Here is a 25,015-nt window from a genome sequence, read left to right as displayed (position 1 = left end):
TGAGGTTAGAAAAGTTGATTTTGTAGAAAAAGTTGAGTTTCGTGAACTAACCAGCACCACCTGCCAAGTCTCGTGACTCCTTCCCTCGAACCCCTTTTGTTGCATATCTGAAATAGTTGATTTTTGATTTTCTGAGAGTTTTGGGAGAACTTTTTCGAGAAAGTTGATTTTATTTCGGAGAGTAGAGCAATAGTTGATTTTTGTTCATTTTTGGGTACTCCTGATTGATTACTTACTTGATTTTTCATCAGCGGTTGAAGTTTGGAAATTTAGGGTTATTTTGATTTTCTTTTGATTAGTTTAATAGTAAAGGAGATGGTGATTTAGTATATAGAGAGTAGTTTAGTTAAGTTTTTTGAAGAGATAAAAGGGTTTTTGAGAGTAGAAAAGTTGATTCTTTGGAGAGTTGGAGATGGAAATAGTTGATTTTTGGTGTGCTTATATATGAAGATTTTCATCAACTGTGGAGGTTTGAAAAACAATAGTTATTCAGAACTTCGTTTGATTGGTTTTAAGATGGATAGGAGTATAATAGGGTATGCAGAGAATAGTTCGTTCAAGTTTTCAACAAGATAGAAGGGATTTTGAGGGTAGAAAAGTTGTTTATGTGAAGTGTGTGGATGTTGAATCAAATCATCTGATTTTCATATTTTTTTGGCTAAAGGGGAAAAATAGTTAATTGTATATATCTTGAGAGAAATTATAAGGTTGCTTTACGATGACGATATAGTATGTTAGGAAACCAAGAACTTTTTAAAGTTGTGGTGGTGAAAGGTAGGTGGAGGATGTGTGGATGTTTGATGAAATTATCTGATTTTGTTCTTATTGTTACTGAAAGGGGGGAAATTGTTGATGACAGAAGTTTTGAAAGGAAACATATAGTGGATTTGTAATGATTGAACTGTGAATTTGAAAATTAAGAACTCTTGGGGGTTGTGGCGGGGAAAGGGGTGGAGGATGTGTATGGTATGTTTGGTATTGGGAGTTTTGTACAGATGGAAGGAATGATTTGATAGATAGAGAGAACTAACACGATGAGAGATGGAGAGGATTTGATATGGTGTGAAGTATGCAGTCACTGCTGGGGAGCGGGAATGGATGGGTTGGGGCATTGAGGTTAGATGCTGATGTAAAAGAAGTGTACATTTCAACATTCAAATGTACTAAGTTAAGGGCTCTACTTCTCCCACCAAATCATCTGAGGGTAAGTAAATAAATGGAAGAATGGTTAGATAATCACAAGAGTTCAAGATATCTATCTATCACAAGAAACCAAAAAGTCAAATAAACGAATGAAATCAACTATTCTATAAAATAAAACTCCATTATACAACATGAACATCCATAACCAAGCAATCTTGAAATAACCACAGCCATAACCATCATCATCATAATCTCTACATCATAACCACGCCCCCAATAACAACCATCGCTCCCCAAACCACCAACCCTCCACCAACCACCTCCGCCGCACCCCCCTCAAAAGCCACCACATTACTCTTATCTCCCGAATTCAACACCGGCTTTGGACTAGCCGCCGATCCCGCCGTCTCATTCCCATTTCCCGCCTCATCAGGATAAAATGGTTTCGCCGCAATCACCCTCGATGGGTTTCCCGTCTCCGTCTCCGCATCCTCATCCTCATCTCCCGTCCAGGCAACGGCCTGTTTAGCAATTCCTGAAGCTGTCCCTTCAATTCATCTTTTGCCGCGTTGAGATAATTCTCCGCATTGATATCGAGATCGAAATCCGGGATGCCGCCAGATCCGATACCGAGGAGTTCGAAAGCGGGAGTGACGCTGGGGAGAGCGGGAGAAGCGGGCATGAGGTTTGTGAGATCGTCGGTGGGATTTTCTGTACAGGTGAAAGCGGGGGTTAGCGGACATTTACCACCGCTGCCACAGTTGGGGTAGTTGGGATCATAGGTGGGTTCGGGACGTGGAGGGGGAGTGCAATTACCTTCGTCGTCGAAGTCGCCGATGCTTCCGATGAAATCGGAGATGTGGTTAAGAATAGAGTCGTCGTCTGGGAAGGGGTTGTTGTTACCGATGGGTTGAGAAGGTGGCTGGGCGACTGGTGTGTTGATTGGAGTTGCGGGGGTAACAGCTGGAGCTGGAACGTTTTGTGATTGGTGGGGATCGATAGGAGATGCTTGTGGTATAATAGCACTTGGAGAAGGCGCTGGTCCTGCGGGTGGACTGTTGGAAAGTGCTGGGCTGGCAACATTTCCAAGTTGATATATCTTAACTGATTTGACTAGCCAGTATCTAATCATATCACTTTAGTCTCTTTTCTTTCCCCTTTCAACAGAAAGAATAAAAAGGCTCTCAAGGAAGGAAACTCACTGATCACCAAAAGCCTCTGGTTTACTCGCCACATAGTCTACACAAGTTGCCGCTTTTGGTCCACAAGTAGCATCACTTGACCAAACAGCACTTCCCCCAATCTCCACAGAAAGTCGTATCAAAAATCAATCTGTTTTCTTTGAAATGAGTATCGATATCACAATCACCTTTGAAATTTGAAACTGGGGTTCCCCATTTACTTGGGTCGGGATTTGGTCCGTTGATGTCTGCGGGTGCTGTTCCGGCTGGGAAGAAGTAGACACGTATGTGGGAGGAGGTCCATTCCATGGCATAGATACCACCACCATTGAGGTTGAATCCTCTGCCATAGCTATTGGTGCGCGGATCACTGATTCCACAACCGACACCGACGGGGTTGGCGAAGTTGTTGCAGTTGGCGCTTTGAAGAGTACCAGTTTGTCCGGAGCCAGCGACTGAGCATGTTGGCGCACTTTAGTCATTAACGTTAGCGAAACTGTCCCTAAGTGATCCTTATGATTTGAAGGGATACCTACGAGTGTAAAGACATGAGATTGTGGTTCTGGCTATTCACACCCTCAATGATGTCGATTTCCCCTGAAATCGCCATTAGCAGTTGACTTCTCCTTAAAGATGTAATACAACATACCATTATATGGCCAATTGTTACCCACAGTCCACACTGTATGAATAGATTAGTCTATCATCCATTAACAGCTACCAGATTGATTAACTTACTCGCTGGCCAAGAACCACAGGCGCCACCAGGCATATGACTCAAATCCGCGATGAAAAGTCCATGAGTCCAACTTTTTTTACTTTCAATTCTCACGCTATTTCTTCCCGGTCCACTAGGATTCAATATCGTCTTGGAATCAACTCCCATGTAAACCCCATCACTTCTCACAGATATCAATCCTTGCTGCGACGCATTACTCTCACTCACATACGTGACAAAACCATGAGTCGGATCTGGCGCTGTAAAGAAATCAAACGCATCGAAAAAAGTGTTACCACTATAACTTTCTTTTAATTGGTATCCTGTGAGGGCCGTAATGGAAGTTATGAAACTAGAGATGGTAAGGCATCTCAAAAAGAGTGATGAGGGTGCCATTTTGGACTATCTTCAAATGTATGAAGGAAGAAAGGAGGTGAGAGAAAGGAAACGAGGAGAAACGAGAGACTGAATAAAATGCAATATTATAAGATAATAGGAAGAATGAGCTTATAAGAGGCGGGGATTAGAACACATTCTTATGTTCTTCATATTTACTTGTGAGACTACTAGACTCAGGCCAAGTGTTGCCATAGCCACTGGGTTCTGTTGCCTCCAACCCATTAGGTATTTATTGATATGTTGGGAGTATTTTTAAAATCTGCTCGGAATGAAACTCGCATTCTTAGAGAGATTGACATTTGTATTGGTCACCGGAGAATGTTCCGTTCCTCTAGTTTCCACCAACCGAGCAAAGGGGTCGAGAAAGCGGAGATTCGGAATGCACTTCGTGAAGAATGAAGGGGCAGTCAATAAATGCATATATTGGATTGACTACCATATAACATGTACTTTCCTCTGGCCTTGCCTCCTATTAAGGTTAATCACTGACTTCATTGATGTTCCAATTTCGCACGTTTCAATCTCGCCCATTGAAGTTTGCTTAGGAAGGACGGGATGGCATGATAAATATTCAGATAAGACATGAACCCAATAGATAGCATAAAAAGCGGTAAAAACTTCGAAATCCTTCATATGTTCCATGTAGATCCGGTCTAGAACAGAGCTGGTTGCCATGTGAAGCATACCTAGGACTAGTACTTGCACTTCGAGTTACCTCCGCAATGTGAGACATCTGAGCGATCGTCGAAGTAGACTACATAGATCAACAATTGCCCTGAGCAACGAGTAGACTTCGTCTTAGATCTTCGCATGGTGAGAGCATATCGTGGCTAAAAGAAGAGCACTCGAGATTCAGAGTCGAGAATGACAGTCAAAATCAATAGATCACGTGCTGTGAGCATCTAAGAATTCTGTTGCACATCTGCAATTTCCACCTTTGCAGATTCATTTACGTCTGAAGTTGCAGCTTCAATATTCACATTATATATATATGAAACAAAATCAACATGCTTCGAGACTCATATCCTACGTCACGTGAAATGACATCCAAAGCTTTTGTTGCATATCTACAACATTGTCCCGTTGATTTAATTCCATGAATTTCTCCTATCTCATCTTGACAAATTTCCGGGCTTTAGATTCGAGATTTTGGGCGCGTTGAAGAATGGTTTTACATGAAAACTTCTGGGCGAATAGATAGACATTAGATGTTTGCACATCACACAGCCAGCCACATGCACGATAATAGGAAACCGGACTTTGTAAATGTGAATATAATGTCATAAACTAAACAATCTCCCGAATCCATATCCAAGCTCCAACATCGACCAAAACGCAAATCCTCAATCTTCGATTTATAATATACAAAAAGATCATTTTGTCTTCCCTCTATCCTAACGAGAGTACAATCTGCTTCTTGGGACGTAATTCATATCCCTCTCTCACAATTTCATTCCCAATGCTTTTCCGACTCTCAAACTCTGTCTGATACTCAGATCCAACATAATCTCCTCACTTCCTCCGGGAATAGCATAAGCTCTTACATCTCTGTAAAGCCTCTCTACCTTTCCACCTTGTCCACCACGACTATAACTCAAACCTCCAAAGATTTGACTTGCCTCTCTGGCACAGAATTCAAAGGTAACAGTAGCTTGAGCCTTGAGACCTGCGATTGGCCCACCAAGTCTCAACATAGCTTCTGTCTCTCCCATCTTTGAGCATTGGAAAATGAGAGATTCGAGCCAAGAATATGAGGCTTCAATTTGACGCGCCATATGAGCGAGCTTGAGACGAATGACAGGGTGGTCAATGAGTTTCTTGCCAAATGTGCGACGCTTATGTGCGTACTTTACACTTTCCTCATAGCAGACACGGGAGAAACGGAGACATTGGATGATGATACCAATTCTCTCATGATTGAAGTTGGTCATGATGACTATGATATTGTTAGCGGGGTTTCAAAGACAGGATTACGATGAGAATTACCTTTGAATCCTTGGTTCTCCTTTCCGATAAGATTTTCAACTGGAACCTTCACATCCTCAAATGTGATATATGTAGTTCCACTAGACCAAACACCTTGACAATCCATCTTTCTCGTGCTGACACCACCAGCCGATCTCTCGATGAGAAGAACACTGACACCATTCATACCATCCTTTCCGGTTCTAACCGCAGTCGTGAAATAATCACACCAAATACCGTTAGTGATCCATTTCTTTTCACCATTGACGATGTAATGTTTTCCATCTTCAGTCAATTTGGCCTCACAAGTCAAATTCGCAACATCAGAACCAGCATCTGGCTCCGTGATAGCCAAACAAATTCTCTTGTCACCGTTCAAGATCCCCGGTAGAATTCTCTCGACCAAAGGCTTCTTTCCAAATTTAACCAAAGGCGGACAACCAATTCCGAATCCTCCGATAACATTCCACACAAATCCACCACTTGCCGCACGCGACAATTCATCTGTGAGAAGCATTTCATGGAACAAATCCCATTTCTCAGGTGCAACACTCTTGATTCTGTTCTCTGTGTATTGAGTTGGATAATGCATACCCATCAATCCAGCCAGATATCCTCGAGTTCCCATTTGTTTGTAGATTTCATCTGGGACTTTTCGTGCCTCGTCCCATTCACCGACATTTGGTTCGATTTCGGCCGATACCCATTCGCGGATTTCTTCGCGGAGAGCAGCATGTGTCTCATTGAAATATGGTGAGTGGTACTATTGTCACATTAGTATCATTCGCAGATTTGCGCGAGTGGAAAAAACATACACCCTGATACCACGATGGATCCGCAAACGGAATCAAATCACCATACGGATCCAACGGTTCCGATTCCTCTTCAACTTGCTTCGCAGCAGCCGTTGGAGCTGGCACCACAGCACCGCTCTCCGCCTGTGGCTTGACTGCTTCTTTTGCTGGTGGAGGAGTCGCAGGTGGTGTTGGTGGTGCAGCGGCTTTCTTTGTGTCTAATGATCCCACCTGTAGCTTTGCCTTGTATTTCTTGAGAATACCCTCATTATGGTATTTCCAGAATTGTTTCGAAGCATCTTTTCCGGCAACTCTTGTAAGAATTTTTTTGCCACCTGGATGGTCGTCTTGGAATTTGGTGAGATCATAGACATCTTCATCTACGACAATGAAGAGATCATCGGGCTTATTGTGCGATGCAACATCACTCTGACTGAAAGTCTTCGACATTTTTCTATATGTGTTGGTTCGTGTTGTATAATTTGTTAATGTGAGTCTTACGATGTAGAAGTATCGAATGTAAATAGTAAATAAGAACAAGAAAGTAAGTGGACAGGAATAAAGTAGGGGAGGCGTGAAGAACGAGATGATTTTATTAATTATTCGGAGATGCTACTCGCTTTTGTTTGACAAGCAACTTTCTCTTTCACATGTCACTCTCACTTCAAACAGACATCGGCATGCAATTCTTGATTCAGCTACACTCCACCCCGTCTTCCGTTACCAACCAATTTAATATTGCATTTAAACTCTCTTCACCCCGGATTTTCTCCATCTTCTACAAGTAAATCCTATCACCTGCCTTCCGGAAACACCTCATGTGCACTCTGTCTTACGATTTACCATTATATGATTGGTCAATACATCGTATTTGACATGTGAAATCCTACCGGTTGCACTTAGCGCTAGTACCCGGATGCCGAGGTATACTCACTAACACCGAAAATAGAACACACGTGACTGTTCTCGGTACTTTTTGAGGTTCAGTACATTCAAATGAACTCGGATGAGTGCAAACGAAGAACTCTCAGATAAAGTACTAAGTTTCACCGGATTCTTCACATGTCATGCATGCCGCTAGATCTGACTCGGGATGGAATCATTATATGCTATGGTATTTTGCTAATGAACGCTCAAGTCAGGAACGAGTCAACTACTAACTTTTGGCCGTGCAATGTTGCTTCAAAAAATCCTCCCAATGATATCGAGCGCATCCGTTCCACTGTTTAAACTTCAGACCACCCCTTATAAACGACCCTACTTCCATAAACTTGTCCCTTCTTGAGCAACACTTGTCCTCTCCATTTTTCCTCGTTAATTGCATTAACGTATCGACTTGGCTCGACACAGAATCCACTTCTAGCTCCTCTAGCCTCAAGTCCCTCAACTGCTGGTACGTCGATGTATTTTCCAGTATAGAATTGGAATGCGGGTTCGGTACTCAAAACTTCCAGATGGATACCAGTGTCTGGGTGAGAAGCCTTGACTAATGTCGTGAGAGGCGAAGATCGCGTATCGAGGGGAGTAGATTCGGATTTTGCATCCACGATGAAACAATCATCAACATTTGGTTCCTCAGGTCCCAATGTAAATTCCTTATTAGCTGTAATGCTCTCATATGGCTTTGGTCCAGAAGTAGGAATACCTCCATCGTCGACTGGTAGGTAGTCGTTGGTACATAATGTGACTTGTGTACCTTCGATTGTCGATTTACCAGTGAGGTTGAAATACCTATTATGACATCAATTATCTCTCTCCCGAGAAGCTAAGAATAGTCGGGTTTAAATAAAGACTACTCACGAATGATTGGTGACATTGACAACTGTCTCTTCAACTTCCTTTCCATCATCCACCAACTTGACCTCATATTCCATACCCAACACTCTGACTTCCTTACCATCGACCTTTTGTTTTCCAGTAGTATAAACCACACTAACATCCAACGTTCCGGGATAACCTTCCTCACCATCCTCATCCCTCAACGTAAACTGCACACTCTCACCCCCCTCCAATCCCTCCACTCCCGGAATCTCTCTCAAACCCACCAACTTTGGGCCTTCCCAAACACGTTTACCCCATCCCTTTACACCACCATGTAAAGCATTCACTCCATTATTCTGCGCAAGAGCATAAGATTTTCCATTCAAAGAATTAATTTTCGCATTAGCGATCCGATTCGCGACTCTTCCGATCGTTTCACCAAAAAATGGCTGGTTGTATTTTTGATATAGCTCTGCGGTAGGAAATGATTGGACAATATTCACCGATTTGTCTTTTGTGGGGACGAGGAAGCTTTGGATGATGGCTCCCAAAGGGAGGAATTCGAAATCTGCATCGAGAGGCATTTTGATGTTTTCGTTTTGATAGTTGAAGGATGGAGGATTTAGATGAGGGTGAAAAATTCAAGATGATGTAAATAGAGATTTCCTTGACGAGAAGAAAATTAGTGAGGTCATATGAGGAAGGAGGGGTAAATGTGTCTTCAGCCTGATTTCGAGGAGGTGGGGTGAATCTTTATGGGGATAGTGGGGGTGGGTTATCCATAGAAGACTATTTTTCCGTATAAGTATGATTAATAGGATGCTGGTTTTAGATGAATCTTAGGTACTTCGCCTAGATGGTATTAATCCATGAAATTCATGCTCATCTTTGAAGCCTCAAGGGGACATTGAAATGTTTCTCCAGAATCCAGATATCAATTTTGCCAGCGTTCTCTCTGCTCAACAAAAAGGCTGGACATATTATCCCGTCAATCATTCAATGCTCATAACAATAATTCGACATCTTATAGTAATTACTCCGATTATATATAACATCTGTAGGACAGTCCTACGACATTGTTGAATAAAACAAAAATCCGAGATCCAGTGGTTAGTGTCTCGCCAATTTTTTATGAATTTAGCGCTCCTGCCCCTATTTCGCTTCCGAGATTAATTCCTCTTTATCCACTAGCATGTTCTTGCGTCACTCATTAGTTTTCTGAAGCTTCTGTATTGGAGTATCTTTCAATCAGGTCCCACTAAATTTAATTCCAGAACTAATTGATGGTAGCATCCAGGACTCTATGATCGAAAGCCTGAGGTTCTTCCGAATAAGTTCGTCTGTGTTGTAAGTACTCAGTTCTAATTCTAAATTCGTATAGATGAACCTCCTAAGGCTCCTAAATGACAGTTCGTACTCAGTTACTGGATAGTATAGGTACGTGAACATAGGACTGCCCGAGCTTCTGATGCACCACTAGAAATCCAAAATACAAGCCCCATGGTTATGTTGTGTCGGTTCTCATATCCCGAAGCTTTCCCTTCCATCTTTGCTTGTCGTTATGAAATGGGCAAAGTAATTTGTAGTTCATCCAATAAAAGTCTAAGCATCACCCACGACTCTTCAATGGTGTTTCGGGTTAGGCTTGCTTTTTGTACTGCCCATATATTCCTGATTCGTATTGGCCTTATAATCCTGATTCGTACCCTCTCTATAATCACTATTCGTACCGGTCTCACATGTCTCGGGATACGTGCGAAGGTAATTCATATCGTTTGTATAGCGTGGGGGATCCGAGCCTTGATTATTCACATCGGTCGGATATAGTGAGGGTTGCGAGCGAGAGTATTCCGGGGAAACAGCGGCCAAGGGGGTGTTATTTGTATCATTCACATTCCTGATCCTTTGCTCTATGTCCAAGAAACGGTGGTGAAGAAACCATTGTGCGATCCAGTTGGGACATCTTCTAACTGGACGACCAAGGCTCCAATAAGAAGACGTCCGATCAGTGCCGCCTGCATCTAAAAATTCCATAGCTTTGATCCTTGACTGTACGGTGAAACCCCACCAACTGTAAGGCGGTTCGGTTTTGCCATCTCTTAGGTGGGCTTTGTCGGAAGTTAGCCATGTATAAATGATCTCCGTTTCTTTCTACACATCTGTAAGTATGAAATCTGGTGCGTAACTCAAGGGCAATTCTTACTTCCATCAGTGCATATGTTTCAGGATCTATTTGCAGATGCTTCATAAACACTTCTTTAGTCGCATTAATTGCTAATGGTTCCAGCGTACTTTCAAGTGGAGCTCTGTGTCTCTCCATATGATCATTAAGCTTATCTTGGCTTACAAATGACCTACCACAGCCAATGTAGTGGCAAGCAAATTCAAGGTTGGGCGCAGTATCATTGACGGAAGATTTAGTGAGAGGAGCTGGAGGCGTGGCTGCCAGGTTTTTGTGCAGATTTTTCCATCTGAATCCTTGAGTTTCATAATCCATAATTGAAAGCCTATCCACGAAGGTATCTGTACTCTTGGAAGATAAGTTATGAGAATTCGCAACCCAATTATCTATCTTTTTGAGCTGATCATCTCTTCTAGATTTCTTAATCGATCTTTGATCAATCGAAGACGCAAAAGTCTGTTCAGATTCCCTCTTTGCCCGGTCTTTTGCTATTTCTATTCTCATTTTCAATGATCTTTTTGGAGGATCTTGGCTAGGAGTGTAGGGTTTAGCAGCAGCGGTAGAATAATGATATGACGAACTAGACGGGTAGGGAGTGATTTTATCGAAGCCAGAGTCGGAAGAGGATGGTATTTGCATTAATTCCTGGGCTGGATCGGCTGAAAGAGGCGGTCCTTCACTCATACGAGCTGGTGGTTGCTGTTTTGTTTTCAATGACTGATAATTACTGCTTTCAGCAACATCAAGTGTTGAAAGACTTGGGGAAGAAACTGGTTTTATTTTTGGCTTCTTCTTAATGATACCCACAAGATTGAAGGCCGGATCTCTTTCAAGGCAGACCCATATTGGTGTTGGCATGGAAACCAAGATTAATGTTGAAAAACTACTGAATCCAGCTTCGACGGTAACAGAGTTGGCAACAACGGGCATCATGCGAAGCCATTCAGCGAAGAGATCCGCAGATAATTCTGGAGCCAGATCTTCTCTGAGTCTCACACTTAGTAAGATCCTCGGAAATTGCTCATCGGCAGAAAGGAGGCTCGACACAGGCGATAAATTAGAATCTTGGTCAGAGTCTGTCCTTTCATTGCTCTCGAATGAAGCGGGACTTGGCGAACCCAGTGATTGCGAAGGACTCCGGAAAGACACTGGCTCCGGCTTTGGCCTTGGGTTTACTGAAAGTTGTATGCTAGATGGCAAAGCTTGATTTTGCGTAAGAACAACATGAAGTGGAGCTTTCTGTAATTCTCTGCCTTCAGGCATCCAGTTTTGTAGTCGGCATAGTATTCTATTGTATAGAACCGCTGCAGTAAACTTTGGATATGCGCTCAACAGGCGTAATTCTGTTGTTAAGGCATAGGTGAATGAATGGCGCCCAACGCCATTTGCAACATCGTTGAAGCCACAAGCAGCAATGAGCTCTGTAGTTCCATACCCATCTCCTGTGTTAGCGGTGCCCGAAGAGCAACAGTCAAGTAAGAGCAGAACCTCGGATTGTGCTTCTTCCAAGGAATTTTGAATCCCGCCCCATTTCACCATGCTGAAACTAGGGTCTTGGGAATCAGAACGACTAGGCACATGAAGTATTAGTTTAACGAGGAAATCATAGAAGAGTTCTCAAGCAGGGTATCCAACACTCCCGTAGTAGCAAAGTTAAGAAAAACCTCCAGCGCTAATTCAATGTACGAAACAAATGCAAGTCCCAGAATGATACCAATGTCTCAGATGAATTCGATACTTCGTTTGGTTTCAAGAAAGCAATAACTCTCACTGCCTGAATGTCATCCAGACAATTGGACACATTGGTCGAAACCGAAACTTTTCAAAGACTAAAATATTTTCAAATATCAAAACATTCGGAAAACCGGTATGTGCCAGCTTGAAGCTTAGTAGTTTCTCGTAGGAAATGTTTATTAATGACTTACTTCACCCAACAAGGCTGCCGGTTTTGAGCTAGCATGCCATGCCCGCCATAATAAACAATCTTCAGGTCTTCCTTACTGTCTCCACCTAGTTCAACAAAGTCCAAAATCTTTTGATTCAATTTTTTGTGGCTTCCGCCGCTAGGAATTCGATATATTTGTACTTCGTACTTGTAAATGGAAGCTAAAACAACACCTAATTCGTGGACTTCTAGCGAAACAGGCAATTGCGGGTCTTCGTCCTCCCATAAAATGAGGAGAGCATAGACTCGGGCGTATTTGACTACAACACTTCAAGTTAACGAAATTTCCCCGAAGATTTGAACGTAGAGTCAGTCAATGGATCACATAGAGTTATTAGATGTTGAGTGTTGGATATTACTTACTCTTTTGATCATTCGGATAGGCCGCATTAGCGGCTTTTTGCACCTTTTCACCAAAGTCGCGCAAGGTGATATGATACTGTAGTTGACTCAAATCCTGAGGCTCGATTGAAGGGTCAGAAAAGACGTCGTTCATTTCAGTGTCCGTCATCGTTCTATTCAACTTCAACCATTGAAGTTTTAAAGTACGATTTGGATGTTGAAAGTTTCATTACAGGATAAGACAGAATCCATCTGCCGTCAGCCTCATCTCACTGACTAACCTGAACCGGTACGTGGTATTAGCCTAGATGCTGGTAAATCTTGTGACATTGCCACGTTTCTGAAATTCACGGATTTCGAAGCAGACTCGAAGAGAAATTGTCGGTGGTCAATATAATGCGCCCTTATGTCTCGGATCTACTGATGGATTGAAATAATTATTTGGAGGATTGAGTAATAAAGGTATTGTGGGATTTTTGAAGGCAGTTAGATTTGAAAAAGCTTTAAGGTGAGTAACTGAGCTAACTGGGCAGAATCGGGGTGATATTTACCTATGATTGTCAGAGAGAGGAGTATGTGACAAACATTGAGCTGACACCAAATCATACCATTTACTAATTCATTGACCTATGATATTTTTTCTTCGAATTCCATACTTCCGCAACAGGAAAAAATGTGCCAATGTTATATTTGCAGTGATGGAGAGAGATATATCTGGGTGAAGCAGCAATCGTATACCAAGATTCATGGGGGTTAGATCAAATGAAAAATAAAAAACAAGGATGTGAAATTCCGACCTTAGAGAAACTTTCTCCTCGAGCAACATGGAGAAAACAAAAGTAAAAAGAATAATACGAGTACCGTCTCTATATTTATGCACAGAAGTAAGATGGCATCCATCACTGAACTGCACTGCACTGGTGCCAACAAATGCTGTATATACTCTTCTAAAGCAACTTCGACGTGTGATTTAGAAGTTTAACCCTCGTTTCTAGCAAAGTCTAATAACAGAAGATTAGAACGTAGAATCTGGATATTGATGCACGTATATGCAGCGGATCTGTGAATGTGGCCAAAAGAGATCAGATGATTGTACCGGAAGCCCTATGGGAGAGAAACTTCTCATCGATGCGAAGAATTACTCCAATGAAGGCATTTCGTTTTTGATTCAAAGCTGGAAGTTCACCTCAAGTAGAATTTTAGCAAACGTACGCCATGTCTGCAGGAAAATACCCAACGCCAACGGAGGTACGCCCAAACCACTTAGTATGACACGACGGAAGCAACATCCCACCAACGGACTCCTCCCGTTGTTGCTCAATCAGGTTGTTCAGAATCTCGCGAGTGTCGATGTTCCGACGTTTATCCGACCGGATAAGGAACCACCACCACCAACGAAATCAAGCTTGTTTCTGAATCTTTCTTCTCTTCCATCCTCTTCCTACTCTGTATGCGTATCAACGGCGTCAATATCATCAACATCGAAGTACCCTTCAACATCTCTGTGCAAGGATTCAACATTGCACATCTGGAAATTTCGGTGGAGTCGTCGAAAGCTTGTACCCCATGCTCTTAATGTCGTGGATCCAGCTGCAGCCCTGCAGCAACGGCCAAACATTACCATTAAGGAAGAGTTCTCGAGATTCCACCATCCAGCCATCCTACCTTGAGCCCTTTTACTCTCCACTCATGAGTCAACACACCATGCTGTATACTGTACTGTATCATGCTTTTTTGTCGTGTCCATATACAATTTGGCCCCGTTGTCCCTCTGCCATCCAACCAATTTTTGATACGGTGGGGTATTAGAGGAAATAGCTACGACGCTAATCCAAATACGGTAGGATGTAAACAATTAAAATTCATCTTGATTTGATTTCGCATTTTATATTCAGACCCGAATTCACTCGACCCATTCTCTCTAACATTATTTCAGCCCATGTTGCCTTTAAGTTCTTGCTTCGTGTTTTTGTTTTTGATTCTATGAAGCTTCGAGCATTTTGTTAATCAGATACGCAACACACTGTACAGTATTCACCTTGCTTTTCAGTGAGATAACAAACATATCAATTGTTGATCAAGGTAAACACCCATACATCGAGGGTATGGCGGAGAACGACGTAGCCATGGCTATGGAGGTTGATCAACCTATTGCTTTACGGAGACAAAGAAGAAGTTGTATTGGTCCAGAGACACAATCACGATCAAATTCTCGAGCTTCTACGCCGTCTATGATCGAGGTATCAATACCTTTACCCGCAACACCCAGATCAAGAAAACCCAAGAAGAAGGTAAGATATTCCGACCCAGGTTCAAACTTTCTTCACGAATCTTCTTGTGGCTTGACACCATTCCTTCGAAAATCTTCTCTTTCATCTGCGAGGTCAAACCGTCGACACTCAGCACCTGTAAAGCGACAACTCGATCGTCGGCAGGACAACGAGCCATTCTCCGGAGAATTACAATTTGCCCCACTGCGACAAGTGTTGGATGGCAGAGTTACAAGGCGTATGAAAAGGAACCGACTGAGTGAAGAGACCAATAAGATTGACTGGGAGAAGAAACATGAGGCCAAAGCAAGAAAATCGGAAATATTTCGACTCAAGAAGGAATTGGAGGAAAAGGATTACGAATTACAGTGTATCCAGGATGAACATGACGTTACAAGCCAATTAGGACTCGAGGCAGGCACAACTACTTGTGCAAACCCTGTTATCATGGAAAGATTTCAGGAAATGGAAAAAGAGATTCAGGAGCTAAGAGCAGAGTTATCGCAAAAGGAAGAACGCTCGAACGCTCAACATGACTGGCAAACTGGAACACAGGATCCATTCGATTTCGATGACGATGATGATCACAGTATCAGTATGGGTGTTGCCGGAGATCATGACGATGATACTGGCATGGTGATCGACTCTTCATACGACGAACATAGGATGGGAACTTTTGAACGTCCCTTTTCCACTTCCGATGGCCTGACAAACACGCACAATATTACACCTCCGTCGCCACCTGCCACAATAGCTGATACATCTTCACAAAAGCCTTCCCATGCATCAATGTCGACACAAGCCGACTTCCCGGATCCTCTCAATCAAACGCTCGAGGCTCAAATTCTTCACTTGCAATCCGAGACCAAGAGTCTTACTTCCACTTTGGCACTGAATAAGGATCATGAATATCGTCTTTTCCAAAAGTTAATGTCATACATCCCATCTGACCAATCTCACGATAGCTCATCACTCGACTCAGCACTTGATTCGATTCTCACAACTCTTACTATTGCTCAAGCTCAAGCTCTTGAAAGGGAGGCATCATTCAATGCTCTCTCAAACGAAGTAACCTCGTTAGGATTCTCCACCGACCCGGAAGCCACCATCAAGATTGTTGTCGAACAGTTCCGCAACGCAAGACTCGAGTACGAATATCTTAATCCTGGAGAAGAAACCGAAGGATTTGAAAATGACAAACTTTTGAGTATGTTACTGGGACGTCTCAAGACCTTGGTCGAGGAAGCAAGAAAACAAGATGAAACCATCGATCAGTATCATGCACAAGAGGTCATTCTTAGACGACAACTGGCCGCTCGTGTTGATGCCTTGCAAGATGTTCAAAAGGAGTTATCCGCTGTTACAACCGCTGTTTCAAGAATGAGTAAAGAACTCGCCGAAAACGAAATCTCAAACTCACGTCTCCAAAGTGCACTGAATGGATACCGAAGCGAGGTCTCTGGGTTGGAGAATCTCGTCGAGAAAATCGAAAAGGAGCACAAAGTCGTCGAGGATGATTTGAAACGTGGGATTCACAACCTAGACGATCAACTCCAACACGAAATTTTCAGGGCAAATGCATTTGCTATGGAGCTTGAAGGAAAGAACATGATTGTGGGTGAACTTTCGGCAAGATTAACAGCTGCTTTGAATACTTCTGCCAACCTCCGGAATCTTCTCAATGAGAAAGATGGACAAATCCTTCTCTCAGATCGACGAATCAGCGAGGATTTAACAGAACGCGATGAGAGAATAGCAGAGCTTCAGGAAGAACTGGAAAGAACAACATCTATTCTGAAGAACACTCAAAAGGCGGTTGAGAACTTGCGACAAGAAAATTCGGATTTGAAGACCGAAAACGAAGATCTTGAGAACTGCGCTGAACAATTAAAGGGACTAGTCAGCAAGGAAAAGAGAAGAGGAAAGAAAGCAGTTGATGGATTGTTGAAACAAATCGCGAGTATTGGGGATTCCGCAAAGGGATACATGGAGAGTGAGAATGAGTCCAGTGAGACGGAAGCTGGAGAATTCACAAGGAATCTGCAAATCAAAGCCCGGATTGTCAAGAAAGGTCAGTTTCTAGATGCGACAATGGCGAGAAGAAGATCAAGTGGTAGAGTGGGAGCTAGTGAGAAGAAGAAGAGGAGAAGATTTGATAGTGGATTAGGATTTTTGGAGGAGGAAGAAGATGAAGCTGAGGATGAGGGAGAGGAAAGAGAGGATATGTGCAGTAAGAGGGAGGAAGTGGATTCGCTTGCTTGATTTATTACGCTTTCACTAATGACTGTCTGGATTTCTGGAGTTGGATGCCGGATACCTTATACCATATTGTACTGTAACGCTCTATACCATTTGGGGACTGGGAATGGGGTGGATTGGATAGGAAGGCATATACATGGTATGAATGGGAAACTGGATAGACAGAAGGGTGAAAAGAAGTCCGTCTGTCTATCAAACATATCTGTCGATATAGTTCTATTTGTTTTATTTTGTTATTCTGCGGTATGTCTAGAATAGGGAAAATTGGCTGGAGTGGTATGATATGACATGATACCACTTTTTATGTATGCGAATGGAGATTTGCTGGCGAACATGATATTAAGGTACTTTTTTTAGCTAGTTGTAATGATACAGATAATTTAGTATATGTCCTAGTTATGTGTATCTTGACTTCATGATTTCATGTGCTCTATTCATGCATGTACACTCAGAGTCCTCGCTCCCATGATAGAGCGAGGTCATACATTTGAATCGAGCTCTAGCAATGATAGTTGTGTTTGGGATGTATATAATGTGATAAAATTGAGTGCAACATTATCATGAGTGCTCCTTTTAGATTACGCGTATGAGTGGATTTCGATAATAGTGATTCTGTCGGTGACATGGATTGAACTAATCTTACATTCATGAACGTGAAGTGTTGAAAATGGGGATTTGGGAGATATTGGTCTTTATTGGAGGGTGATTATTGTGGTAGGAGAGCACCAGGTGGTTGAGGTTTGGGTTTGAAGTGTGATGAAGTTTTTTGGTTTGGTTGATAAAGGAGGGTAAGGAAGAATTTGAGATGGTGATGATGGTGATGGTTTGGAGGATTTTATGTTTATCGTTTATTGGGGAGAGGAAGGGTGGTAAGGGTGGTAAGGAGGGAGTTAGTTTAAAAGATGGTGGTGGTTGAATGAGATGTAGGAGGGGATATTGAAGAAGAAGAAGAAGAGGGGACAATTCCGTGAGATATTCAGCTTTTTATACTCATTCAACTTTCGAGTATATAAAACATTGCATTTATAAGTTAAAAGCCTTGATTTATATCTCAATAAAAAAGAACAATGGAAATAAGTTATCATAATCTTCCACCCCTCTCACAGAAAACCCCCCACCCGAAAATTCTCCCCCTTTTCCCCTCCAAAACCCCCTTCATCCCCCAACTCAATCAACTATTCCAACAGAACCCTTACAATCCCCATGAATCCAATAACTTTTCTCAATCCCTTATGTCTCTATCTCTCTCCTCTCCTTTCCAAAAACTTAAAATTCCCAAATCTCAGAAATCTCAAAAAAATCAACTTTTTCATACTCACAACTTTTTCGAGACTTATTTTAAAACTTCGTGGAAGGAATCAAACAACTCTCTGGTTTGGAATTAAGAAATTCAACTTTTGAGATATGCAACAAGGAAGGGAAAGAGTTGAAATCAGGTGTTTTGAAGAGCTGTAGTTGGTTCGGCTAGGGTTCGGAGATGGGGGATTGTTGTTCCGAGGAAGGAGAGGTTTGGGATGGGGTGGATGGGTTGTTATGGAACTACAACTTTTTGGAAGTTGGTAGTGGTTGATGTTGGTTGAGGAATGTGGATTTGAAAATTGGAGGATAAAGAATGCTGAATGTGTGATGTGATGTATGGGATGTTTGTGTGAGGATTTTTAGTTGTGGAGTTTTGTGATTTTGTAATTTTGTATGTGAAGTAGAAAGACTGGTTTTGTTTGAAAGAGGAGAGAAAAATTTGACAAGAAGCATTGATAGGAAATGGATAAGAAGAAGGTCTCTGAGATATGCTTGCTTAATAAAATGATGGATTTTTGCAGTTATTCTCTCCATGCCCCTTTATTATCAGATCTCCATATTCTTCTCATGATTAATTCCTTTATGTTCTCCTTCTCGCTTAGTTCCAGGAGATTGAAGTCTGGAGTGTCTGTATTTTATACTTGGAGGGCGTAGAAAATGTTGGAAATTCAGTCGCTTGAGCTTTATTTCTTTGCAGAACTGTGATTAATTAGTTGTCTTTATCCTCAGAAACGTTTCTCCATGTATCAGTTTCTCAGTATACTGTAAGGAAAGTTCTTTTCTTTCCAACATCTTGGGACTGCAGCTAGCTGTCTCAAGTGCCAGTAGTCTTTTGTTCACTGATTATCTTTTCTCTTTTCCTATGTCTATCCTACATCTTGTGGTTTATTGCTTTATCAGAGCTGATGTATTTCTCAATCCTTCAATTGTGATTGGAATGTAACTTAGGCTTCAAGTCTATCCAAATGGTGTTCATGACCAAGATTCCATGCATGTCTCCCCACAACCACAATGTTCACCTACACTTAAATTTATAATATGCTAAGACGCTGAAAGATATATCATCACAAATTGAACTATTGTAAATTGCATCTCCCAAACCACCTCTCATATCCCAAAATAACAACAAAATATATCAACTCTCATGAAGTAATCGTCCCTTTCCGCCTTCTCCCTCATCAACCTCCAACAATACAAAATCAACTTTTATTACAGGAAAAAGTTGTTTAAATAATAGAAAACCTGTTCACTAACATCAGCAAAGTTCATTCTTTCAAACAAATCCAACCTTGAAGCAAAATTCCAAGATGTCAAAAATCTCCCCAAAAATCAACTTTGAGATCTCTCCTGAAATTAACCTCGAAGTTTAGAAAATAACTTGGAAAATCTAAAATCAACTATTTCAGATATGCAACAAGAAACTTTCGAGGTGCAACAGGATCATGTGCTTTGGGGTTTTGGGAAGTGTGGTTGGATGGTCGGAGAAGGGGGATGGTTATTCCGAGTCCGAAGTTTAACCATGGTGGTTTGTGCACACGAAGTTGATCTGTTCTGTTTGTGGACTGTGCTCATTAATGCTTGCTTACAACTTTACTAATAGGAGGTGGAGATGAAGCTAGTTCTTGGGAGGTTTTCAAGAGAAGAACGTTCTTATAATACTTGATATTTCTTACTGACTCTTGTCTTACTAGCTGTCATGTCAGACTTCTTATTTTGCAAAGGAGATGGAGACTACATGAAAAGCTTTCCTCCAGGAAGGAGGTTGATAGAAGATGATAAATTCCTTGAATTTACGCCCTCCTATTCCTCTTACAGGGTACCGAAATGTGTGATGTACCGGAAGAGTCAAACTACTGATACGAATATTGATAAGCATCCCAAGTTCAATATGTATAGTTGCTTTCAACTTTAATATCCTCAACCTCTCTTCCGTATCGATGCCAAGCAGCAAAGTTGCCCAATTCTACTCTACAACTTCACACCCTGTCTCTAGGGTGCCCCTGAAGAAAAGGCAATAGAACACTCAGATCACTCGACCTGATAATCCCCTCTTGCAACTTTTCAGGTTTCAAACATATTTTCATTAAAACATCCCATATCTATCGACCCAAACTTTCTTACTTCTCCTCCCACGGTAACTCCATTCCTGGCGTATAAAGTACTCCATCACTCGGTTTTGGTTTCCACATCCACCACGTAGTCTTTCCTCTACACTCGTGCGCCATTTTACGCCAAATTAATCCTGGTTTTCCGTTCTTGTAAGTGGTATCTACGATCACCTTATGAATGGTTCTGAAACCATATTTCTCATACAGAGATATTCCCTCAGCAGAGGCCTCTACAAGTGCTTCTACATCCATATCTGAGATCTTGGACATTCCATAATCCATGAGTGAAGATCCGTAACCACGACCACGGTGGTTGGGGAGGGTGAACATCATGGAGAGTTCTGGAAATGTTAGCATGAAGAACATGGCAGGTAATACTCTTTAAGGGAAATGAAAGGGAACTTGAGGAATCTGCTCACGAGCATGAGGTCTTGTCATCCTTGTCGCTCTCATCCCGAATACTTGAAAAAGAACCGTCTTTACAAATTCGCGTGCTTCGCCTTCGGGCCACAAAGATATAAGGCTATTGTCCTCCTTTTTCTCCCTATTACCGGTTTCGTCACTCTTGTTGCCATGATTGCCTTCAATTTCGCCACTCTCTTCATCTTTTTTCTCACCAAACGGACTCACTTCATGAAATAGCCAATTTGCTGCCGCTAAGATCTTTCCAGCGTCCTCTCCTTGATCATCTTCATCAACAATATACACCCAAAAACTATCTTTATCCGCTTGATGAGATTTCCAGAATCGTTCCTTGAGCCCCTGGACTGCAGTAGCTACTCCTTCGGCAGTAGGTTCTTTGATCGGGACAATGATACCCAGAAACGGGTTATAGGGATCAGCATACGATTCCCACAGGCAATCTACTACAAGGCAAAATTCTTCGAAAGTTGCGACTGTGCGAAGAGTGGGGGCCATAGTGGGTTCGGGCGAAACATGGGCTCAGGACAATAGATTTTGGTTAGGATAAAGGGGTTTTCGGAGGCGAATCTCAAATTCAAAAGCTTAGAGCCGCTGATTATGGTTTTTGAAACGAAGTATCTCCAAGAAATATAGAGTCTGGAGAAAGACAATAATTAATCTTCCTCGTAACTTTCGAGGCGCAGCTCATAGAGATACATGGATACATAAGTACTTGTGCATATGGACTCCCAAGCTTACTATTACCATTAGATATCTTCAGCTATCATGCGGGAAGTACGTTGCTGTTGTTGGTGGCTGTTGGAAAAATTATGTATGACAGGGGGTGACTCGGTAAATAGCCAATAGGCGATTTTGAGGTGATCAATTTGGTTTGGCCACATCGATTACCTGCACCTGCATTCCCATTTGGTTGAATGGACATTGGATGTTGGTATCAAGAGATGAGATCTGTGTGGTATTTCTGTTCTCCTCTACATGGCAGGTCAGATTTAACGCTATTTACCATGACACCGTGGATTATTTTAAAGCTACCCGTAGGATCATATGCACATCTTGAACAGCACACGTCAACTCTGGGATCCGAGGTAGTCAGGACATCAATCATGACAACTCCGCGAGAGCAACGGTTTTGAATACTTATAGCGAAGTTCAGACTTCCTGTAGATTGATGAGATAAGATATATAGAATGATGAGGATGGTTAGGTAACTCTCTAGACTGTACATGTGTATTGAATTTTCTGGTATCTTTGTAGGAAGATTTTACAGTGTCACTTATCTGCGTTTGGTATTGTGACTGTTTCCTAGGCTTCAAAATGAAGAGAGGGAGAGGGAATGTTTTGGGAACGGAAAATCTGTGTCACGACTTGACATCCATATGAAACGTCTGATTGTGGAATTGTTGTTGAAGTATTACCATATTTGAGATTTGTCCAGTGTTACGCTGTCGTAGGGTTTGTTTTCATGGGTTACGGATGAGATACATGTCACTTTTAGTTATCAAAGGAGATACATTATTTCTCTCCCGTATAGTTGTCGGACTTTCACGATTGTTCATTAGTGTTAAAAGAAGAATATTGATATTCATTCAGGTTTACTGTCCAACGTGGAAAACCATCGCGTCATTTGAGGCCCCTGTTCCCCTTCCCATCCCCCAATTGCTCAAATTCATTGAACATATCCTTTTCCGAAAGTCATCCTTCATAAAATCAACTATTCAACTCCATGCCACCTTATTTCCCATTCAATAAACGGCCTAAAATATCATTCATCTCAAAGACACCCCTTTCCTTGCGTTCTGCAACGGCTACTTCCGCAGCAACCAGATCTTTAGGTGACGTGGAGAGAAAAAACTTCTTCGCCGTTTCCATATCATCCATATTGATATCTCTATTCATCGTCTTCCCATTGCAATCCGCCCACGAATCTCCAATAAGTACAAATGGTCCGATCCAACCTCGTTCCCATCCTATGAGTTTCTGAATACACTTATTCTCCCCGCATTGATCGAGAATATCTCCCTCCTCCAAGCCCATGACGGTACCTGGTGTCCAGCCTGCAGGATCTTCTTTTCCGGGAGTGATGAGCCAGCTCACAAGATCGTCTTGTAAATTGGCTGTGGTGTTTGCGCCTTGGGCCAAAATGGGGGCAGGGAGCGGAAGATCGTAGCTATGACAATCGTGACAGCTCTCGCACACAATACAGGTGTCGCAAGAAGGAACGCATGGGTTCTGATTGATCAAAGGACAGGGACACCAGAATATTTGAGGGTTCTCGGTATTGGGTGGAAAGTAAAGTGCGAGTTTGTGGTGAGGTGTAGGACGAGCGATATGTCTGGAAATGTTGGATATGCAAAAGCTGAAGTGCTGGCCTCTGCAGAATTCAGAACAGTAGTATTCGTGATCAGTGCATTCGCAGACAAATCCTCTGCATGGAATTAATGTGCTGCAAGTTCTGCATGGAACTGGCCCGTTGTTCGTAGTATGCTTTGTGAAGTTTGGTCGCGTGAATATTACCATGTTGGGATGATCTAGAACAGTCCATGGTGTTGACATCTTGATAGATTGTGTTTTTGAATTTGGTGAGAAGAGTTTGCGTGTTAATTCTCTACCTTGGCGTAGCAGAATAGCACTCTGAAATTTCGATTGAAAGTGAACGATGATGTGGTTGTTGTTAATTGGATGAGAAGAGTTAAGAGTTGGATGTTGAAGTTTCTGCAAGAGTAAGAAGTGGTGGAGTGATGGGATACTTTGAAGTATTTAAACCTCTGGAACCAGTCTGGTTGTCGACCGTATCTATATTGTATGGCTTTCTTGAGCGCGCTAGTGCAAGTACGACAGATGGAGTTAAGTGAATATATCGCCGTCAATAAACTTGGGACCGTAGTAAAGAGGTTGAAAAAACTGTACTTTCGCCTTGCCCAATGTTGCGCTCGAAAACTTGGGTACGTAGTATATCAAAAATCTTGAGCAAGATACATACTGGTAATAATCAAGATGAAAGAAAGTCTAGATTATTTCCTAGAATAGATTCAACAATCGGGTGATGTATTCATGTTTTTCACTAAGGATTTCATTCGGTACCTACTAGGTAGGTAGATATTGATACTACATAAAGGTCAAATAGAAACAATGTATCTCGCTCGAGATTATTCACTACAAAATTTCCTCATTTCAAATCGCTAAAGTTGAGAGGGAAGATACAAAATTCGCCGTAAAATCAGCGGGTTGCTTGAAATTGGTCTACTTACGGTAGCACTCTATCACATACGGTTATTAAGTGCATTCGTTTAAGTTGAGTCAAACGTATGATATTATCATGATACGGTTGTGCTACGGAGGAACTATGTGAGGACTAGAAGAACTCTACTATCATGCACACTGGTAAGTGGCGTAACTACCACAGTACCTGGTACATGTTTTCTGAGTGATTCTAACGATGTTATACATCCATGAACCAGGGAAATGCGAAAGATGGCATTAGATATCAGTGTCGGCTTCAGTGGGTTCATTCATACTTCCTGATCTGTTAGCTCAAAAACAACAAGCTGAACGTTAGTCTGGTAAGTATCTGAAAGCATCTCCGATTTGCGATCTTGTGTACAATAGTAAGAAATTGGAAGTGTGAAAGTCTTATGGAGCCATATCTCATGTCAGTGTCTTATCTTAGTATCTAGCAGCATTTTTCTACTATAGTATTTCTTGAAAAGACCTGGCCATCTTTTTTTGTGCAATGCCTCCAACGTATCAAACCAATTTCTGCTTACCCTTCAACCTTTCCAAAGATTGACAATTCTTGGATGAACATTCGACAATCCCTTAATATCTTGTCGTAAGCTTGACATTATCGATTTAACTGCGAGTCCGACAGAGATTTCAAATCTAAATGAAGGAGGAGCCGGATATGCTGCGCCAGAATGCAGCACTACCTATACAGTATCAGAGTTGGCATTTTTTGAACTAGGAAGTAGAGCTTCGTTCCATACTAGAGGGATCTACATTTAATTCCTGCATCGAGTGACCCGAAGTGCCCTCATTCTAGTGTTGAGCGCATTCTCGTGACTCGCTCAATCACTAGCCCCGCAATGTTCTACACATGGTTATTGTAGATATATCTAATCGTAGACTCATGAACAATTGATTTGAGTCTTGGACCCCTACTTCTTTTTACCCAGCAGACTAAGGTCGTTGGTAGGTGAAGCAGAAGTTCCAGAGCGATGAACCAATCC

The 25,015-nt window shown here is 42.0% G+C and overlaps 8 protein-coding genes across 8 annotated transcripts; 2 read left to right on the top strand and 6 right to left on the bottom strand.

Annotated features, from left to right (window-relative positions):
- Positions 1 to 1,397: 1,397 nt before the first annotated feature.
- Positions 1,398 to 3,438, bottom strand: EAF02_011174 (uncharacterized protein; the record flags this gene model as incomplete). Its single annotated transcript, XM_038907220.1, has 7 exons — positions 1,398 to 1,678; positions 1,774 to 2,267; positions 2,346 to 2,397; positions 2,513 to 2,796; positions 2,861 to 2,921; positions 2,974 to 3,006; positions 3,063 to 3,438. 7 exons carry the CDS (start codon positions 3,436 to 3,438, stop codon positions 1,398 to 1,400), a joined length of 1,581 nt encoding a protein of 526 aa, XP_038752964.1.
- Positions 3,439 to 4,883: 1,445 nt separating this feature from the next.
- On the bottom strand, positions 4,884 to 6,650 carry EAF02_011173 (uncharacterized protein; the record flags this gene model as incomplete). The annotated part of the gene is made up of 3 exons (XM_038907219.1): positions 4,884 to 5,377; positions 5,428 to 6,169; positions 6,222 to 6,650. The coding sequence occupies 3 exons, from the start codon at positions 6,648 to 6,650 to the stop codon at positions 4,884 to 4,886; spliced, it is 1,665 nt and encodes a 554-aa protein (XP_038752963.1).
- A 776-nt stretch (positions 6,651 to 7,426) lies between these two features.
- EAF02_011172 (uncharacterized protein) lies at positions 7,427 to 8,545 on the bottom strand (the record flags this gene model as incomplete). The annotated part of the gene is made up of 2 exons (XM_038907218.1): positions 7,427 to 7,931; positions 8,001 to 8,545. 2 exons carry the CDS (start codon positions 8,543 to 8,545, stop codon positions 7,427 to 7,429), a joined length of 1,050 nt encoding a protein of 349 aa, XP_038752962.1.
- Positions 8,546 to 9,584: 1,039 nt separating this feature from the next.
- On the bottom strand, positions 9,585 to 12,599 carry EAF02_011171 (uncharacterized protein; the record flags this gene model as incomplete). The annotated part of the gene is made up of 4 exons (XM_038907217.1): positions 9,585 to 10,112; positions 10,165 to 11,713; positions 12,069 to 12,348; positions 12,452 to 12,599. 4 exons carry the CDS (start codon positions 12,597 to 12,599, stop codon positions 9,585 to 9,587), a joined length of 2,505 nt encoding a protein of 834 aa, XP_038752961.1.
- An 880-nt stretch (positions 12,600 to 13,479) lies between these two features.
- EAF02_011170 (uncharacterized protein) lies at positions 13,480 to 14,100 on the top strand (the record flags this gene model as incomplete). The annotated part of the gene is made up of 1 exon (XM_038907216.1): positions 13,480 to 14,100. The coding sequence occupies one exon, from the start codon at positions 13,480 to 13,482 to the stop codon at positions 14,098 to 14,100; it is 621 nt and encodes a 206-aa protein (XP_038752960.1).
- A 435-nt stretch (positions 14,101 to 14,535) lies between these two features.
- Positions 14,536 to 16,962, top strand: EAF02_011169 (uncharacterized protein; the record flags this gene model as incomplete). The annotated part of the gene is made up of 1 exon (XM_038907215.1): positions 14,536 to 16,962. The coding sequence occupies one exon, from the start codon at positions 14,536 to 14,538 to the stop codon at positions 16,960 to 16,962; it is 2,427 nt and encodes an 808-aa protein (XP_038752959.1).
- Positions 16,963 to 19,914: 2,952 nt separating this feature from the next.
- Positions 19,915 to 21,380, bottom strand: EAF02_011168 (uncharacterized protein). The gene is made up of 2 exons (XM_038907214.1): positions 20,786 to 21,380; positions 19,915 to 20,707 (listed from the first exon to the last, which is right to left on the bottom strand). The coding sequence occupies exons 1-2, from the start codon at positions 21,282 to 21,284 to the stop codon at positions 20,376 to 20,378; spliced, it is 831 nt and encodes a 276-aa protein (XP_038752958.1). The 5' UTR covers positions 21,285 to 21,380; the 3' UTR covers positions 19,915 to 20,375.
- A 1,140-nt stretch (positions 21,381 to 22,520) lies between these two features.
- On the bottom strand, positions 22,521 to 23,342 carry EAF02_011167 (uncharacterized protein; the record flags this gene model as incomplete). Its single annotated transcript, XM_038907213.1, has 1 exon — positions 22,521 to 23,342. The coding sequence occupies one exon, from the start codon at positions 23,340 to 23,342 to the stop codon at positions 22,521 to 22,523; it is 822 nt and encodes a 273-aa protein (XP_038752957.1).
- Positions 23,343 to 25,015: the final 1,673 nt, after the last annotated feature.

The sequence above is a fragment of the Botrytis sinoallii genome, assembly GCF_014898435.1.
Source record: "Botrytis sinoallii strain Bc 23 chromosome Unknown BSIN_030, whole genome shotgun sequence".
Taxonomy (NCBI): Eukaryota; Fungi; Ascomycota; class Leotiomycetes; order Helotiales; family Sclerotiniaceae; genus Botrytis; species Botrytis sinoallii.
The sequence above is the reverse complement of the archived record's forward strand: the minus strand, read 5'-3'. Positions and strand labels throughout refer to the sequence as shown.